The sequence below is a fragment of the Rissa tridactyla genome, chromosome 3 (genome assembly GCF_028500815.1).
Source record: "Rissa tridactyla isolate bRisTri1 chromosome 3, bRisTri1.patW.cur.20221130, whole genome shotgun sequence".
Classification (NCBI taxonomy): Eukaryota; Metazoa; Chordata; class Aves; order Charadriiformes; family Laridae; genus Rissa; species Rissa tridactyla.
In genome coordinates, this window is record NC_071468.1 from 308,798 (window position 1) to 328,759 (window position 19,962).

A 19,962-nucleotide genomic window follows, 5' to 3' on the forward strand; every position below is an offset into this window, starting at 1 on the left:
AATTGACAATAGCTAACATGCTTGTCGTCTGACCTGTCTTAGGATAGCTTCCTTCTCTTTCCTGTTCAAGAGATGAAACCCACAAATTACTGAGGCTTCTAATACCCACAGGGTATCTATTTAAGGAAAAAAATCCATCACTCCAGTGCATGCTGTTACTAAGGAACAAATCCCTTTCTGTTGGAACTGCAGCATTCTTTGTTACAGATGAGAAAGCTGAACCTTTCACTGGCAATGAAGTAACGTCTGATGGCAAGCGTATGCTGTGGAACTTCCCAGGCTGAACCCCCAGTTTGATTTAGTTCAGAATTCCCAGTTATCCTTTAAGACATACTTTCTCCTGTATGTTCCTTATGGGTATCAGAAGGAATAGCAGAATTACAGTTGCTTAAGAAGTTTTGATATAGTCCACGTAGATCAGCTTAATTGGCACTTCAAATTTAGCTAATAGTTAATAACTCATTTTCATGAGCATATTTCACCTTTCATTTTGATTTATAGTTGATATAGAGTTGTCTCGCAACTTGCCTGAAGCTATGAGCAACATCATTCAGTCACCCCCTGCAACAAAAATGACATTGCTTGGTTGCTTGGTGAGGCTCACCACCAATAAAAATAAAAAGTCAAAGGCAGAAAACACTTCCTCTTCCCAACTCACTGCCTCGATACTTTCAAATATCTGCAGTTAATTAATTCTACAGGTTTATCAGAAAGGAAAGGCCTGTGCTGTTGTGCAATTCACGATGCAAAAAAGGAACTACACAGACATTCCTGGTTTTTTTGACAAATGGTATTACAAAATACTCAGAGAGTTCTGAATCCCAGAGATATAGTAGCCTCATGTGTTTAAAATGGTGTATTTCTATGCCCACGTCCACTAATTTTTAAGGACTAGAAGAGACACAGTGCGTGCACCAATGTTCTGTTTTGTTGATAGTCTGGCCAGCCACACAGGGGAGTACTGTGCACTGATTAGATTTCAATGTGGTCGATGGAAAGTGCATCTGTGGTACAACTGTGTTCTGCTTTCCAGAAAGAGACAGGGAGATGACTTGAGGCATTCACAAAATGCATTATTTGTTTACTCATTTAAAGGCTCCTTCACTCCGACTTCCATTCGCCCTCCATCATTTCTGACATTGTTTACTATTTCTGCTGAATTGTGGACTTTGTATTCCCCTCTTTAAATAGTTTTGATTCTTAGATCTCCAAAAAGCATTAGATCCATTAACAAGAATATTTAATTTAGTGGAGAAAAAAAGACAGATATATTTAATGACTCTGTTAAAGTATGAAGAATGACATCTGAATTTTGGCCATAAGAGCTGCAAGATTCTCTGGGCAACCATTTTTATAATTTCCATGGTCACACATTACCTTTTTTTGCCTCTGAATTATTTGAATTCATTCTTCACATATTTATGTAGTTTTCAAGGGTTTGTGTTTTTTTTTTTCTCGAGTCTTCTGTACTTAATAACAGCTTGATTTTCCTCTTAGGTATGGCTTTTTTTTTTTAACCTCTATTTATAAAAATAGACAAAATACTAAATTTATTAGAGTCTCTTTGAACACATTATTTCCCTGACCTAATTAGGAAGTAAAGAAATTTAAAAAATTATCTTAGACAACTGGATGAGAGAATCTACTCTACTCCTAAGTATAAAGTCAAGAGTTTAAGTTGGACAAGCAAAGGATTTAAACCAACTTCTAGAAATGTTATTATTCATCAGCAAACAAAGTATTATTTGGCTACCCTTAGTGCAGATTATTTGCATTCCTTTCTTTTCCATGTCTGTACCAGAAGCGAAATGTGACTTACAATACATTATTGCCATTCACTTTAAAGCTTTCATTTGAAAAAAAACTTTTGAATAAATATTATTTTTCAAAGCCAAATAGGAAAATATTACCTGCAGCTTGGCATTTTGAGTTTGTAGAGTTGTATTTTGTTCCTGTAGAGAAACAGTCTGTCTCTGAAGTGCAAGAATCTGAGCCTGCAGATTGCTGTTCTGTGTCTCAAGTTGCTTTAATTGTGTCTTCAGTGCTTGCTTCTCTGCCTGCAGTGTAGCATTCTTTGAACATTAAAAAAAGATAAGTTGAGTTCACAGCTGCTTACTGAACTTCAAGAAAAAAAACAAACATACAAACATTTCTCCAAAAGAAACAAAGCAGAATGACTTCACAGAGATTTACAGGGTGGAACAAAACTGTAAATCACCTTATATAAAAGTAACACACCGTAATATTGTCACCACAGGTTAAGATTGAAAAAATTGGGTAACTAATATTGTGCCTATGGAAAAACAGTAGAGAAATCTCCATGACTCATGTAAATAAAGATTATATAAGAGGGATTTAAGAGATATCTGTGGATTCAAAAGGGCAAATTTGGGTTTCCACATTTCCTTTTAAAGGCTGGTCAAGTGCATCTGTCAGAGCAGAATCCAGCTGCGTCACAAACTATATTTAATTCAGATTCTGCTTGGTACGTAAATGAGGTGATAAATTGCATACCTTCTTAACAATACTCTCATTCATATTACTGAAACAGCGCACAACAAATAATTAAAATCAGAATAATATTAAAAAACACATCTTACGTTCCTTTCTACTTCAATTAATCTATCTTTAACTTTCAGTAATTCTCTAGTAGTTTCCTGATTTTCTTTCTCCCACTTATTGACAGATTGATTTTCTTCTCCACTTCTTGGAGGAGAATTCTGAACCATCCTTTCCTCTTCTTGTCTTTGCTTGAGAGCTTCGTAGTTCTTTTTCACCTGAAATTATTTAGGACAACTCGCATTAGGTTTGGAATTTTCCATTTTCTACATCCTAATTTATTACATGACCGTACCGCTTTTCAAAGAACAGAAATTGCTGTGTTACTGTATTTGTAAATTTGCTTTTTGTATATGTTTGGAGAGATGATGTACAAATTCTTTATGAATATGGATAGCTCAACCCTAGCAAACACTTCTCTAGCAGAAAGAGACCTTTATTTCCTCTTTTATTTCAGTGCTTTTAACTGTATTCCCCAACATATAAAGTCCTACAACCAAGGAGATTGTATGTTTTGGGTTTTTTTAACCAGCCCATTCAGGCTGTTCAAGGTAGATCAGAAAATGTAACTGAAAACTACTACTTTCGGCATTCCAAATCAAATCAACTTCAAATTATTTACACACCCGACATTCTGAATGACCAATGAATAAACTCCACAACTTTTCATGTTATTTCAACACTGGGCCCGTATTATCGCAGTCTCAAAAAGCAGTCATACGTTTGTCCTGTTTTATATTACCCAAACAATGCCCATCTTTTGCTGTCTTACACAAAAGGTCAAGCGTAGAAATAACAATAGCTGGTACAGGAGTAATTTAATCTTACAGAAAAAGTGTCATTTTCCTTACTGTTTTAAGTTCCTGACGGAGTTGCTGGTTTAAATTTGTTGATTCTTCTAAACGAGCTTCCAAAGCAGCAATTTTTTCTTCTTTTATTTCGAGAGACTTCTTAAGTGTAGATTCTAATTTTGACTCCAGAAGCTTGTACCTACTGATGAATGACATCACACACAAAAAGTCTGTATTTCAAAAAATTATCTGAGGTATTTGAATTGCAAAACATTCTGACACAGTAGCCTCATAGCTACATTCAAAAATGCTTGAATGCTGACTCTATTCAAAAGCACAAAGACACCTCAGTATTAGCATCAAGTCCTATGTCTAAAACAAACAGAAGATGGTAGTGAAAACCATTTCTGTAAAACATCAGACATACAAAAAGGCATGTTCAGCCACAGCAGTAGGGCGCTGACTTTATTTGGATCATTAGCGTGTGTGTGATGACAGCACTTCCTTCTGGCTCCGCTCCAGCGAATCCAGCAGGGACCTGGACTAAATTAGAAAGTGAAGTATTTGGAGAGCAAGATTTTCATCAATTTCCACTTCCTGCCAGCTCACAAAGAGGAGGCACAAGGGAAGGAGATGGAACACAGTACTTTGCAGGTGCATGCTCATTTGATGTATGAATGTGCAAATTGCTCACTCAGCCCAGCTGCTGATATTTTAAGACTGTTACCACTCCCGACTTGTAAACCTTCCATTTTTTACCATAATTACAATATTGTAGGGCACCTAAAAAACCCAAACCGCATACTTGGGAGAGAAGCGGTCAGATTTAGAATATATCCGTTTAGAACAGTGTCTCCTTTTTAGAAAATACTGAAAACCACACTCGTTAATCACTTTTAAGCAGTTCAGTCATTGTACACGTGCTCTGAATCTGGAAAACATCCCACTTCTCCACACAGTAGGAAAAATGAAAAGAAACCACTAATATCCCAGTTTTTAATCTTGACTGCTGAAGAATCCATCAGTTTAGGGAACAGAAATGGATTGCAAGAGACTCCTGAATGAACAGCATTAGATCGAGTCAGGAACTGGAGCAGAAGACCAATGGTAAGAGAATTAATAAGTAGAAAGCTGTCCAGTAGCATCGTGTAGTAGGATAAGAATCCTAGATTTTAAGGTATGACAAGTAATTCTTGGGGACTTAAGAAACAGTAGGCAGTCTATGACTAGTAGAATAGATGGCGTTTCATCTTCTTGAGTTGAAAAACATATTCAGCTACAAATAGGAATTTCTGTTACTGGGAAGTTATACGATTATGTAGAAAGCAATGAAGGAAAGAGACTAATAGCAGAGACCAAATATCCAGTTTCCTTCTGAACGCCTAAATAATGCAAGATGGTACAAATTTTCAAATATCTTTGAGATCTGTGTATTTCAGACTCAGGGTCAAAATCCATAAGCCTGTTTGTCTAAAGACTGCCATTTGAAAGGCAACAGGAGACAGAAAAAACTTCAAAGTTAACTCATCAAACATGGTCAGTTTAGGCCCCAACAGAAAGAATCTCAAGTGCTACCAAGAACATTCAACAGAAAACGCAAGCAGCTCTCTCCAACCAGGGAGAGAAAAACTGCGCATTTTTAATTTCTGTCATCAAGATGAGAGAAGCAATTTTGGCCATAATGAACCTAGCTTTCTACAGGCCTGAAGAAATAATTGCTAATGCCTCACCTACATAACAATATAAGGAAAGAAATCCGGGTACCTTTTGGATGAATAAAAAAGTTGAGAATAACGGAAAGGCAGGATAGCGGCAGACCAAAATTTCAAACCAACCAACGTTCCCCACTTTGAAAACAAATATTGCCCATTCACAACCTCTCCTGTTCTACAAGAAGTTTGGGAAGAAGCTCAAAACAGCAGCATAGCCCAAATTCCTTCACATCTAAAACTATTCAGCCACCAGCCTGAGCTCTGAGCTAGGCTTTAGATAACTTTCTGGGTAAGCTTCAAGATGTAATGCTTACAGCATACCTCCCCCTAGATCAGCCTGAATAGGCACCTCATACCCAGTCTGACACCCAAATATCTTGTACCATCAAATATTCCGCCTGCATTTATGCTGCTTTCACACGGTCAGTGCTGGACAGTCAAGTTTGCCGTGAACACCTTTCTAGACAGGCATTATCTCCTACTGCAAGGCAATCTGCAAAGAATTAAGCACGAGCTGTTCTTACGACAGTGCAGCTGAGTAGCTCCAAATTACAAGAGATATAATGCCAGCAGTAGGCATTTGCCAAGTGCAGGTCAACCAGTGTGCAATGCTTCAGCCTGCTCCCTGGGCTGTGCTCTTAATATATAATACATACATAGCAAAAAATGCACAGGGACTCCTTGAAAAAGAATACCCACTAGAAGAGAACTACGGGGACGTGGGGGAAAATGAAAAGAAAATGAACTCATTTGTTTAATTCCCACACACAACTAACCTGGAAGCAAAGGAAGAAATGAAACGGGTCACGATAGGTGCCAGAAGTATGTTAAAAGTTCATTTACAGATTATAATTTAATGAAAGCTGGATTAAACTCCACATTCCACAGAGACACGTAACTCCAAATTTTCTTCCAAATTATAATTTATAGATCCCATATAACATCACTCAGTAAAATGCGAAGGAAACACTACTATATGTTCCAAAGTTATAAGTCATATGATGTCACAAACCAACTAACCTATGACAAGTGAACCCACAACATTTGATCTTCTGATCTTTGTGAAGGACAAGTGCCATTGTCCGGAAAGCAGAAGTAGACTCAAATATTTTCACGTAGTGTAATTTGCAAAAGCATCTTTACAGAGCAATATTCTCTCCCTTTGCAGGAGCACTCAGCCCAACCACTTGGAACCTACATCATTTAGAAAAGTGGTTCTCAGTCTGGACTTCTTCATCTAAGCAGTTTAAGCTTCAACTCAGATCAAGGACTGGTTTTTCTTTGCATGGTATATTCACCTAAGGACAAACCAAATGCATACTGTGCACTCTGTGCTACACAGTAACGCTTAAATCAGAAGAAATCACACCAGTCAATGTTCTGAGGACTTTTCTTGACAGAAGAACTCCTCATCTGTGAGCTGAGAAAGGTAGATGAAAGACAGCAGCAGAAAACAAGAGGTGGTAACAGATTCTCCCTACGGGATTCTGGCACCGCCCCAGTAACAGAGCACTGGCAGCAAGAAAGGGAAACTGAAGAAAAAAAAAATAAAAATTGTTTGGTTTTCTCTTGATACACAAAGGCCCAAAATCAATCTATGTGTTCATGACAATCAATTGTAATAACAGATCACGACAGCAGCTTTTCTTTTCTTTTTTCTTTTTTTTTTTGTTTTATAAAAAGCACAACTGAATAGCCTCGTGAAAGACAGACTGGCTAGAAGCCCATATGAGTCTGCTTTTCTCCTGTCACAAATTTTCCCTAAATCCCTGCAGGATAAGACAGAACACAACACACAGTAGAGGAAACAGATGTCAGGATAGCAGCTGCTTTGTAACGGCAGGTGTGGTAGAGCAACAGAGCCACTGCAGAGTTTTGGAGACGCTCAAGCACTGGATGCTTCCACACCAGCGCGAGTGGGACTGCAAACAGCTTCCTTTTGGTAGGAAAAATCAGACGGAAACAGTTGTAAGGAAAGATAGAGACAGTTTAAGGTAACCCCTATGTGACAAAAGCATAAAAAACATTTCTATCAGTCAAGCAGTCAAAAAGGAAAAAAAAAAAAAACCACACTTTGGGCCTACTATCTTTTACTGCTGCTGTTCCTGCTGCTAACTAGAACATAAACCACTTCCATTTTGCATTAACTGTATCTACTGACATACTTCAAGAAATGTCTTAGTAATGAAGAGTGGTGACTCACTTTCACAGACAGCCGAACGTAAAAGCACATCAACTACCTTTTAATTTCAAGAACAGCAAGTTCCATTTTGGGTCTATTAGTGTGCCTTAAAAATCGAAGAGTACGCACAAAACCAGCCTGTAAAACCACTTTATGCCTAAAAAACCCTAAATCTCTACTCTTCCAGGTAGGCCTTGCCATTCTCACCTGTCATCGCTGCTCTGTTCATCGTGCAAGAGACGCTCTTTGTTTAAGCCTATTTTTTCAAGTTCGTGGGCAAGTTTTTCCAGATCATTGTTCATTTGTTGAGTCTTCAATTTTTCATTCACCAAGTCCTTACACGGAAAAAAATTACCGGCAGTATTATCATACAAATAATGTAGTCTTAATTCTAGAAGCGCTGAGGCAAGAGTCCTTTATCACTACATGACTTGAATAACTCAATGTCAACCCTCCTGTCCTTCCAATTGCTAGCCTTCAGCTCTATCAGACATTATGTTGTAATTATAACAGGATTTCACTGCTTACTCTCTTCCTTTCTGTAGGGCTTCCCTTTCAAATTTCGTCTAGAACATTATGGCGAAGGGGAAACACTTCAGCCAGAACAAATGCTAACATGAAGAATCTGAACAATGTTCATTTAACAAAGGCTCCGTGACAGTCTCTAAGCAACTTTACCGAATTAAGTGCAATATGGTTCTATTATTCAGTTTGATTATCTAACACTTTCCCTATTGTAACCATTAGAGATGCTAATAGTATACAGATTAAAGCATAAAAAATACAAACTTTTTTCAAAAATACAGCTATAATTTCTCTACATTACAAACAGATTATGACAGGAATGGTAATTAATTTCTGTTTACCTCTCGTAAAGTGACAAGGGTTTTCTTATCAATGGTAGCTCTTTTGACAAGTTCTTTATTTTCTTTTTCTAGTTCTTTCAGGCGTACACATGACTCTTTATATACGACTATTTCTTTAAATAGAGATTTATTTTCCTTTTCCAGATTACTGATTTTTACATTGTTTTCTTCTAAAGTACTATCTTTAATTTCTGCTTGTTGTCGAAGCCTTTTATTTTCTTTTTCTAGCTGTTTCTTATCTTTTTCCAGTTGAGAAGTCTCTTGTTCTAACAACTTATTCTCCTTTTCCAATTGCTCTAGGCGCTTACTAGAGATTTTTAACTCCTCTAAGTTCTTTTGCAGAGTCTGATTTTCAGTCTCTAAATCCTGTAATTCACTTTCTAATTGCTGAATCTTCTTATTGCTGTTTTCAAGGGCTTTCTGTAGCCTCTGGTTTTCCGTGTCTAGGCCTTGGTAGCTGACTTCCAAGCGTTCAGTTTTCTTAAACGAGGCTTTCATGAGTTCAAGGCTCTTTTTAAGTTGCTCCTTTTCACTCTCCAGTTCCTTATTTTCTAGTTGTAATTGCGCCACTTTAATGCTTGTACACTTCAAGGATTCAATTGTTCTTCTTAATTCCAAATTTTCTTCATCAAGTTGTGAATTCTCCTTTTCTAAGGATTCTAATTGAAAGGTGAGATTTTTTAGACTATCCAAAGTTTTTTTGAGTTTTCTGTTTTCCATTTCCAGGTCTGAGTTTTCTTGTTCTAAGGCCTCGATCTTCTCACAAGTAATTTTTAAGTTAGTAATTTTTTTCTGTAATAATTCATTTTCCTTCTCCAGACGATGCAGCTCATTCTCAAGTTCTTCTGCTCTCTCCCCTTTCTCTTTATAGTGTTCCAGTTCTTTCCTGACTTGCTTTTTTTCAAATTCACTCTTATTTAACTTGCTACTGGTCTCTTTAATAGACTCATGAAGGATTTTATTTTCTTTTTCAATTTCTTTCATTCTCGCTTCAGCACTGATTTGTGAGCGTTGTCTCAGAGAAGCTACAGTTTGATTCAAATGTTCATTTTCTTGTTCTAATAGTTTAATCTAATTTGGGGGGAAAAATTGTAAACTCTGGTGAGCGACAGGCCAACAAGTAATTACTTCCACATATAAACTGAAAGCTACTAACATAATAAGATTACATCACATTTCTCTTCTATTTTCAGTTTCAGAAAAATTTCTCTTCCTCTACTGGTATTTAGTTGCAGCATTACAAACATTGTATACGTACACAGGTGGAAGTTTGACAACAAAATAAGTCGAAGTGAATCTTCAGATATCTTCCTCTTGGGTATTAGTAGATAACATAACAATAAAACTAATGAAGCATAAACAAACCAGAACAAATCTCTATTTCGTAGCTTCATTTCATTTTCATTTGTGTTTACCCAGATTTAGATTATTTTTCTTAAACTCTGTAATTTCCAGAGACGTGTGTCCACAAAGAACAGAAGTGCAGTCAAGTTCTAAACCAAACTGGAGACAGGGGAAGGTGTGGGGTCGCAAAAGTCTCTTTATTTCACTTGGGAAAAATAGAGGTGATCTGTGGAATATGAGGGCATCCTGATCACAGTCAGTAACATTTTGGGAAGAAACACACAGTTACATTTATTTTTGAGTTAAAAAGAACCCTTGGACATGCTGTTCCAAAACAGCTTCCAGGGAAATTAAATCGTATTAGAACTGAATTATTTTCTTAGGTAACATATTCCCAGATCTGCTTCAAGGATAAAGGCAGCATTTACATCTTAATTTTTAGTATTTCTTGACTTTTTCAGTTACTCCAAATCATTTTAAATTATTTGGGTATGTAACAGTAGACATCAAAACCCAGAAAACTGTTTAGATCAATATTTGAGAACACACTAATAACATAGCATAAGGGATGTTTCAACAATAAACTGTTTTGGAGAAAAGCAAAAGTGCTAGTTCCAATGGAAAACAGACTGGGAAAATTACAGACTGTTCTTTCATATTTAAGTCTGAATGTAACTATTAATTACAAGATCTACAGCTCGGTTCCCAGCAAACAAAATGTTCTGAAACGATTACTGACAAACTAATTAACAAGTGCCTAAAAACACAACTCTGTAACACTTCTTTACATAATCGGGTATGTTACTGAACACGCACAAATACTTTCCATGAATTCTGCTTCTACGATCCAAACTTAACAGAAAATCATGATCAATGCCTCCATAATTTTTGATTAAATCAAATGAACCTTGTATAGTCGACTCCGGTAAGTTTCAGCACAGGATTTGTAAAAAACATGAAAGAGGAGCTGTGACGGGTTAGCAGCATAAGTATATTATTTTTAAGCAGAAATAGTCACACTGAAATGTGAGTCCTACTCTAACACATTTAAAACAACATACATATCCCTGATGGTTGAATTGGGAGTTATGAATTAGTCCAGAAAGTTTTACTCCTTTTTTCCCTAGAGTACACTTCTAACACAAGGTATAAATCAATTATTGTAACAATGAACACTTTTAAACTAGACAAGCTGACATATTTTCTTTAAAATTATCCCAAATGTTCTCTTTAAATGAAAGTAAAGTTTCAATTCAAGCTTTTTTTTTTTTTTTCCTTTCTTTCTTTTTTAAGTCTGGAATTTCATTTACAGATTAAACTGTGACTTTAAAAATTTTCAGGATTTTTGAAATACAATATTCTGTATTCCAAAATACCATACTTTTAAATTAAACTTAAAAAAAAAAAGTCAATCTCACCAACAAGTATCAGTGGAATTTATAAAAGACAACTACAGTTCTAATTCTGAAGGACTTGATTACTAAATATGGGATTTCCAGAAGTTTCCGTAATTCTTGTTTCCTAGTGGTTGCCTTCCACAGGTCCTCTGCAGAGCCCTTTAGAAGGTGTCAGCCCCCATTAGATACGATACACTGGTGACGTTCAGTACCCTCCCAAACACAGCTCAAATCTTTCATAAAGACCCAGATGCCAGTTTCTGGAAATCAAAAATAAATTCTGCTATCCACCTACAAGTCACAGACAGAAAACATTCTAGTAGAAGGGAACATTATGGAGCTGGATATGATGGCTGCTACCGCAGATACAAAAGACTGTGAGCGACACAGGAGGAAGAGAGTCAGCAGCAGAGCGGCTCTGCTATTCTGGTCTCCGTCAGGTCCCTTCCAGGGACAGGCTGCTGTAATTCTCATTAATACTCCGACATTACTTCAAATACTGCCCAGCTGTCTGGAACCTGCTTTCCTCCATTGAGAGGTGTCTGGCTTACCTCCAAAAGTTCCCTATTTTCTGTTTTGGCTGAGCTACGCCCTCTAAGCAGCTATAGCAAATGCACAGCCCATGAAAGCCATGGAAACATTACAAAACACTAAAAAGTTCTAAAACTAACAGTAAAGCCTCAGCTAAAAATGAGTCACGCCTCTCCCTGGCAGCAGGTCTTAGACAAGCTATTTTGCTGCAGAATTGTCCTTTTAGCAAATCTGCAACATTTACAATCCCTTTATGCCTGCAAAAAAGTACAAAAGGAGAACAGTACAGTACAATGCAGCACTAAGACTTTTGATTCTGCTACTCACCTGTCGCTCAGAGTTTTCTCGAAGAGTTTCAAGCATCTTTTCAAGCTGTGCTTTTTCTTTCATCAAATCTTTACTTAAATTTTGACTGTTCTGAAGACTTTGTTTCTCTTGGCTAATTTCATTCTCTAGCTCTTCAAGCTATGGAAAAAGAAACAAATTTTTTAAAACTTACTTGAAAATGACAAATAGTATTACTCTTAGCTGAATTAAAGGTTGCCTTCTAGAAATGAATAAAGAAGATTAAAGGAAAGAATAAAATGGAATTTTCTATTCTTTATCTGAAAAAATTCATCTCTTCTAGGAATAAGTTTACTTCTGCCAGAATTTTCTCCCTGGCTCAGATCACATCCATAAAGTACTGTGGCATAAAAAAAAATTGGTCAGATTTTATTAGGCTCTGGATATTTTCCCAAGCATCTTTTTTTCTTTTAAAATTCCATTTCAGTGAGATTTATACCGCTCCTCCAAGTCCCTTTTAACTTACAAGGGTCAAATATTGTTTGATCTTATTTAACTAGTTCAAGAGATGCTCATGATGATTCCTTGGGAACTAAATATACAAGTTTGTTTTGTCAAATGGGTCCAACTCTCTTAATGTCACCCCACAGCAAAACTATTTATGACTGAAAATGACTGAGTGTGATTTTTCTCTCACATCTAAGGTATAATTAGTTATTTGGAAGCAACACACTGTATTTTCAAAGAATCATCTGCTGGAAGGTTTACATACTATGTGAACTCCGTCCACATTCCCCAGTCCTAGAGGAATCCAGACATAACTCTGACCCCTGGCAGGGGGAATACGTTTAGAAGCAAATTATCTGAACTATACGTTAAGTTGGTGCTAAATAGTACTGAGAAATAAAAATCACAAAAAGGTAGCAGAATGAAATTTGTTCCTCAGTGAAGCAATTTGTTGATCGGAAATATGCAAAACGCATGGCATCAAGTAGGCCAGGACCTGAATTAAATCCTTCTCTGTGGAAGAGAATACCAATGCTTGGGCGGTCCTTTGCTTCCCTCTGCCTCTTCCTCTCACATTCAGATTTTCCTGGACCCTTGCTTAGCAGGCCAATGCATGTTTTACAGGGATATTGGCACTTTCACTGGTTTTTGCAGAGGAGGAGTAACTGGCTCCGACACCCCGGCAGGGATGCAGTCAGCCCCCCTCTGGGAACCAAACTTGCCCATCATCTGCCCAGTGGGCACTGGGAGCTCCTGTAGTCACTGTATCTTGTATCTGTTAAGACTCGATCCTAGCGGTTTAAGAGAAAGCGTGTCCTGGTGGCAGCAGACTGCGTATACAGGATTCAGATTTTTCAGATTCACTTTTTTCAACTTCACGCTTTTTGCTGAAGTGATCACTGTTCAGAACATCGTTTTTAGGGGCAAGTGAGAAAAAGGACATGTTGCCAGACATCCAAAGTGGTAAGAACAGTATCAGACAACCACAAGGACCTACTGTTGCTTGCTTCTTATACCTGTTCCTTTCTGTTGTACCCTCCTCGCTGCCTTTCTGGTACTGTACAGAAATTCAAAGCAGCACACAGGCTGCTGCAAGAAATACCATGTTGTTAAGAAATCAAAAAGAGTACGGAAGTATGGAATACAGAAGGGATTTCTTCAATTTACTTTTTTTAATTATCTCTTACCCACTCATCTCTAAGAATAGTCTCTCTAACATAGCTTTTACTTCAGCAAATATTTCAGAAACTTTAGACATTTCACTCCACTGTAATTAGTCCTCATATGTATTTGATATACGTGATTTGGGGAGTAAAATATTGCAGATCAGCACAGATAAATCTGGCAAACTCCTCCTCACTTGCTCATCAATTCCTCGTCCCATCTTCTCTCAGTTATGGAGGACGTGACCAAGTTTTCTGCTTAGGTGAAGACTAGCTGCTATCTCTATGTACACATCCTTTCCCCTGCTGAATAATTACAAAAATTAAAATAACGTTCTCAAGTATCATAAAAACACTTTCATTACTCATTATGTCCCCAGTATTAACACATTGATTTTTTTTTTCCCTCACTGATAAAAGACCTTTCTGAATAAAATGGTCACATTCTTACATCAATAAAAAAGCATAACTAAACAAGAGAAAAACCTCTCTGAGGTGGTTTTCTTTTTTACCGTAAACTTACAAACACCATAACACCATTTAGACCCTAGTAATACTTCACCCAAAATAACAGCAACTCATAAAATTGCCCTTTAGGAAGAAGATGGTAAGGAACATTAGGCAACTCATACACAATGCAAACATACAGTGATGATTACCTTTTTGCTAAGTCTTTGGTTTTCTTTTTCCATTTTCAGAATCCTTGAACTACTGCCTTCTACGGAACCCACTGCACTCTGTAGTTCTTCCACTGTCTTTAGCAGACTTTGGTTTTCCATTTCCAGCTTCAGTAATCTGCTTGATGTCAGTTCATTTACTTCATGACCAAGTGACTTCTGTGGCACTGTAAGAGAAAAACACCATTAAAAAAAAAAAAAAAAAAAAAAAGGTTATTCATACCTGGAGTTCTTGGACTTTGCATTTTTAGACTTAAGAGGATTTAGAAGCCTTTGACAGTCCTCCAATACCTCCTGGGTGAATAGAGCTAGTTAGAATTAATGACCCATCCTCCTCACTCGACAGACAACACTGCAGATGCATAAAAAGAGATGTCCTACTCATCCTACATTTCCCAATCACAGCAGAGATTTGTTTCCTGCAACTGAGGACGTATCTTGAAATTTCCACAAATCTTTTGTATGGGATGCAGTGAATGACCAAGTATGCTATACTGGAAGAGTCAAAGTTTTTACTGTAGTTGTCTCTGCAAACAATTACTCTGAGGAGCCTTGACAAACCTTTCTTAAGAACAGTAAACAAGAAGACTCATGATCTGCGACTACACGATATAGACGTTCGAATGGCAATACGGTGTAAGTCCAAGGTATTTATAGGTTTTACACCTCTGATTAAGTGAACAAGAATCACAAGAATGAGACTTTTAATGTAGGATATATCTCCAAGGCCTGTGTGAAAAACACAAACACAACAAAAACAAACACAAATGTAACACTCAAACTGGCGCATCTCTCCGGAGGACAAAAGACACTGTACTTTAGAAGTCAGGAGCTGTAATTTCCTAATGCTGCCCGGCCTCTGAGCTTTCAATTTTTCTGTTTTATCAGTTTGCAAGTATTATTATGTTTACCTTCAGAAAGTTCAGTAGTCCTATTTATCTGTTCAAGTTCCCAGCCAAGATGCAATGATTCATCCATACTTTGTTTCTGAGCCATTTCTAGAGTCATATTTTCCTCCATGAGTTCCTCAATCTTCTTTCTGTCCATATCACGCTCCTTAAAAATTATTTCACATGTAACTTTTAAAAAAAATATGTCTCAACACACGCAAAATATTTTAGTATCTAGTATGCCACAGAGAAATGCCAAGCGCTTTTTCTGATTTGCTAATACATAGTGAGACACAGGGAAGAACAAGCAAAATAACGGAAAAATTAGAAAAGTGTAACAAGCAGTAAAGAAAAATACGCAGAGAAGAACCTCTTCTCATCATAACCTATGGTAATGACTACCTATTCTTTTTCAAAGTTCACTTCTCAGAACATCAGGAAAGAAAGTACGCACAATAAGCACAGCTTGGTAGCACACACAGAAAAAGAAATGGACAAAGAAGCAAAATTTTACCTTCTCTAAACTATCATAAGACTACTTTGACGCGAAAAGCTGTAACAGGACTGGGTCCGTGACAAGAGTGTCTTGCCCGGCTCTTTATAAACCCTTTTCCCTACCCATGCTACTTTAACAGGAATGAGTTGCAGCTGCAACTCTTGATATTTTGCAGCAAATGAAAGTAATCAGAAGGTAATAATCTGTCACCCCTTAAGGAAAACTAAAAGAAAACACAAAGCACCCAGGGAAATTATGACTTTCTATTTTAGAATATTTAGGTTTTGGGGAAGAACTAGTTAAAATAACCTCTTTTATCTAAGTATTTAGTGACAACAGACTACCTTCACATTAAAAAAAAATTGATCTTATCATTCTTATTAATGAGTCTCTATTTCTTATCATATTTTAGCTGTCCAATTAAACACTGTACTGCCTTAAAAAGAGTACTGCCTTTGCAATTTTTCCTTCCCTAGGCAGAACCAAAGCTACTGCAGGAAACCGTATCTGGAAAGTTTTACAAAATCAAGACATTACCTTCCCCCTCTGCCACACCATTTTCACTGTAAGTTCTTATTTTGTTAAAAACAGAACTAAAATTCAATGTATATCAGTTGTCTTTGCCATTCTCCATTTATACTTACCATCTCCATATCATGTAATTTAGCTTTTAATTGTAGATTCTCTTTTTCTAACTCATGTAATTTATCAGAACGGGCTCGGGTCCCCTCTAATTGATCTTCCAACATTGTCTTTGTTTCTAGCAACACTTGATTGTCTTCCTTTAATTCCTGCAAGAAATAAGCAACAAAAAAAAAAAATCACAACAACAGTATTTCCTTATTCATACAAACTTTGATACACATCATAACTAGTTTTAGAAACATTACTCTAATGCCAAAACATTCATTTGGAAGCTGTAACAGACTTTTTGAAAGACAAATTTACAGCAATTTTACATAACTTAAGAGAAATTAAATAGTGCTTAAACCATTAAGAATAAATAAGGTGTTCAAAATTACAATCAAAACAAATATCTCTGTGATTTGAGATGTGATCTGGAAAGATGTATTGCACATATATGAACTACAGCTAAGCAAAAGGCTGACATCAAACAAAAAAATACAGGTGTCAGGCTCAACACAAACAAAAAGAAGTACTTCACACACCATGTAATTGAATTGTGGAGCTTACTGCTACATGATTGTGTAGATGAAAAGGCTTACATGTGTTGAGAAGTTATCTAATTTGTGCAAGGGAAGGCCAAAAAGCTCAAAGGTACCACCTCTGAGTATGATTTTCCTACGCAGAGACTGGTGGAGGCTGCGAGAGCACAACAGGGAAGTACCACCAAGTGCTTGCCCTGTTCCTTTACTCCCCTCTAAACACCTACTATTGGCCACTGTCAAAGACTGGAGACTGATGTAGATGTTCCTTTCAATCCATGACTTATAATCAGACCGAACTGTGATATGCTTTATTTCTGGTAAGTTTTGGATGAAGGATCTACAATTGAACATTAAAGAGACTTGGGTTTTGCCTTGCAGTTTTTCCCCTCTCATCAATAGTAGCTTTTATGAGTAGTAGCTATTTCATGCTGTGACATATGAAGTATACATTCATTAAAAAGTTACAAGTTTTAAACATTCAAAGAAAGAAGTCTCTTTCCAGAGGATCCTATATCACTGATCGTTAGTATTATGACACTTTTCAGCCATGATAACTAGAATGTTGGGGATATTCTATCATGTCTAGGCAGCAGTTCTGCGGGAAGAAAATCTGTAGGTCACCACAGATCAGTGTTGAGATGTTGCTTAGAAGCTGTTATATTAGAAAGCATAGAGAAAAGTAGACTTTCCACTCTATTCAGAGCTGGTGAAACAGTCTTAGGGACTCAATTTTAAGAAAGAGATGAATTAAGACAGAACCTAGAGAAACAAAAAAACCCACACCTTGTAATAAAGAATGCTGTGGGGCTGTAGAGCGCAAAGAGCTAGAAGAGAGGACACCTGACATGCCACGCTCTTCAGAGAAGAAAAAGGCTGCCATGACAGACTGCCGACACATCGTCACTCGGGTCTTAAAGCACCAATTAATGCCAAGCATTCATGTGGAGTGGTATGGATATATAAAAATACCTTCCTTAAAGCAGAAGGACTGAACGAGTTTCCCAAGTTCCCATCCAGGCCTGTGTCAGTATCAGTGCATCTTTCCTTGGTATATTTTATCCATGGAATGCCATCGTCCTATTCTCATTTATGTGTATAGCCACTCTCAACACTTGACTTAGAAAATTGCCTTCTCTTAGAAGACCCACATAAGGAGAAAGGAATTATTACATTTATAGCATATTTTTAATTAATTCCTCCTTGGGTTTCTCAATACATAGCATATATCCTAAACAGAGGCTCCTACTGATCTTGCTACCTCAGAGCTATGGTGAATACCGCTGACCTTAAATGGAACTACATGCCATTAGACACAGGGACTCTTACCGAAAAACCTGTGATTTGTCACAAAAGACTGATTATCATACATCCCAGAGCAAGAAGCTGTAACAGTGTTTTCGCGTCCCAATGTTTAAGTCATCAAATTACTTTGAAAAAGCTACAGCAAACAAAAAGTGATGGTTATTCGGTAATTTTTTCCTTAACGTACCTCCACTCTAGCTTTGTAGAATTCAATATCATGCAGCCTCTCTTTATACCGGCTGACTTCACTTTCAAGCTTGTCGACTCGAATTGCCTTCTCACGGAGAGCATCTAATTCATCTCTATACACTCTGGCAGAACGGGCATCTGAGAGTAAATTCATATTCTAGAAAGTATGAAAACAAGGAAATTAAAGGCAAGAATACTGGACAGTACATGCTGAAGGATAACACAACTGCTTCATTATTTCAATTGGGGTTACAAAATAAACCACAGAGGGATATCATAAGTTAATTCTGAGAAAGGTAAAGAAAAAACCCATGTATTTTAGAGGTTCAGTCCACATGATGTATTTCCAAGAAAACTGCATTGGCCTTTTTCAAGGAGAGGTATTTACACATTTGTAAATTTCAAAACAGCACCTTTCTACTACAGATAATATTCTCAAATGACCCCCAATAATTTTATACACTCATATCCTAATAGTAAATGAATCATATGTTTTCCCTCAGACTTCAAAACATAAAGAAAACCAGACAAAATTTGAGTGCACTGTTTTTGAGAAGTATTCAGCGCACATACACTCACAGGATATGTTGGGGATAAATTGCTTGAACGTGGGGAAAAAATTAGAGAAGAAATACTAACTTAACTCAGAATATTCTTCCAGCATACTACACCAAATAAAGGAATAACTTACATAAGATCATGCTCAGACTGCAAAATTTAAAAATGCATGAAAATATACTTTCTAATACAAAAAAAAGCAGGGGAAAAATCATTCTGGTGGTGGCAGCTTTTTTTTTTTGCCCACTTTTTTTTAAATTTTAAATTTACAAAACCAATACCTCTTGCTGAAGTCTCTTTAGTTCAGCTTCCATCTGTTCAAGTTCTTGTTTACAGTCAAGCAACTGCTCAGTCTTCTCCTCACTTAAAAGAGAAAACACAACACAATTAAACATGACTACAAAACTTGGTAATTATCATCTCATTTGAGAACAAAACATGGAGATTCATGAGACTTCCCTTATTTAACCCAGAATTTCATGGACATCAGACTGTAAAACTTAGGTATGCCATTATGCTTTAGATATTCTTTAGGTTTTAGTCTATATCTAATCTTTTTAATTTGGTCAGATTTTTCATAGTCCTTTAAACTGTCGTTCACTAAGATTTCATACTTACGTGGGGCAGAAAACATTAGGGTAACCCAAGGTATAATAAGTGATTCTTTTGTGATAAGGGATTTTTTTTTGGTAAAAAATACCCCAGCGAATACACATGAATGCGTACCAGGAGATTCACATCCAAAAGTAAACTTAGAATAATTTGAAAATATACATTGAGAAGGTCCAAATATTTTCCAGGAGAAGCAGACAATGGTCATTGATGCATCCTGTCACAAATCAAGTAAATCCAATTTTAAAAACACTTTCATATTTTTGTAATTTTTTTTTTCTAACAGAGAATAATTAAGGTTTTCAAGTGCCTTTGCTCATTAAAACAAGGTACTGCTTAATAACCTTAATTTTATGAAACGCATCATGAATTTTAATTTTATGGAAACACCACAGTGTCTACTTTAGTCTATTCAGAAATTTGTAATAAAAACAATTTGACATAGAATACTACAATTTTTACAAGACTCATTCCTAACATCCAGCTAACAATTATTTCTCAATGCTCAAAAAATGAGTTTGTTAAAAAATGAGTTCATTAAACAATGAGTAAGTGCAGGGGAAATATTTAATTCACTCAAAGACACAGAATACCTAATGTTCGAAATACAACTGCGCTTCAGAACAAACAGTATTCATGGTCGAAAAAGCCTGCCATATCCAAAATGTTATACCCTTGAAAGATATATTGCATATTCAAACATGTTACTATGTAATTTAATATTTTGGAATA

General features: G+C 36.6%; 1 protein-coding gene across 5 annotated transcripts in view; it reads right to left on the minus strand.

The window, feature by feature from the left end:
* CCDC88A (coiled-coil domain containing 88A) overlaps positions 1–19,962 on the minus strand; it is a 76,961-nt gene that overhangs the window by 22,682 nt on the left and 34,317 nt on the right. For all 5 annotated transcript variants that reach the window (XM_054197260.1, XM_054197259.1, XM_054197257.1 and 2 more), the window contains exons 10-20: positions 18,900–18,981; positions 18,059–18,217; positions 16,045–16,191; positions 14,926–15,070; positions 13,997–14,181; positions 11,710–11,847; positions 8,111–9,181; positions 7,452–7,579; positions 3,411–3,552; positions 2,601–2,777; positions 1,911–2,072 (exon numbers count right to left, since the gene is read on the minus strand). In XM_054197260.1, the coding sequence (XP_054053235.1) occupies positions 1,911–2,072; positions 2,601–2,777; positions 3,411–3,552; positions 7,452–7,579; positions 8,111–9,181; positions 11,710–11,847; positions 13,997–14,181; positions 14,926–15,070; positions 16,045–16,191; positions 18,059–18,217; positions 18,900–18,981 (2,536 nt within the window). The remainder of the gene's footprint in view (positions 1–1,910; positions 2,073–2,600; positions 2,778–3,410; positions 3,553–7,451; positions 7,580–8,110; positions 9,182–11,709; positions 11,848–13,996; positions 14,182–14,925; positions 15,071–16,044; positions 16,192–18,058; positions 18,218–18,899; positions 18,982–19,962) is intronic.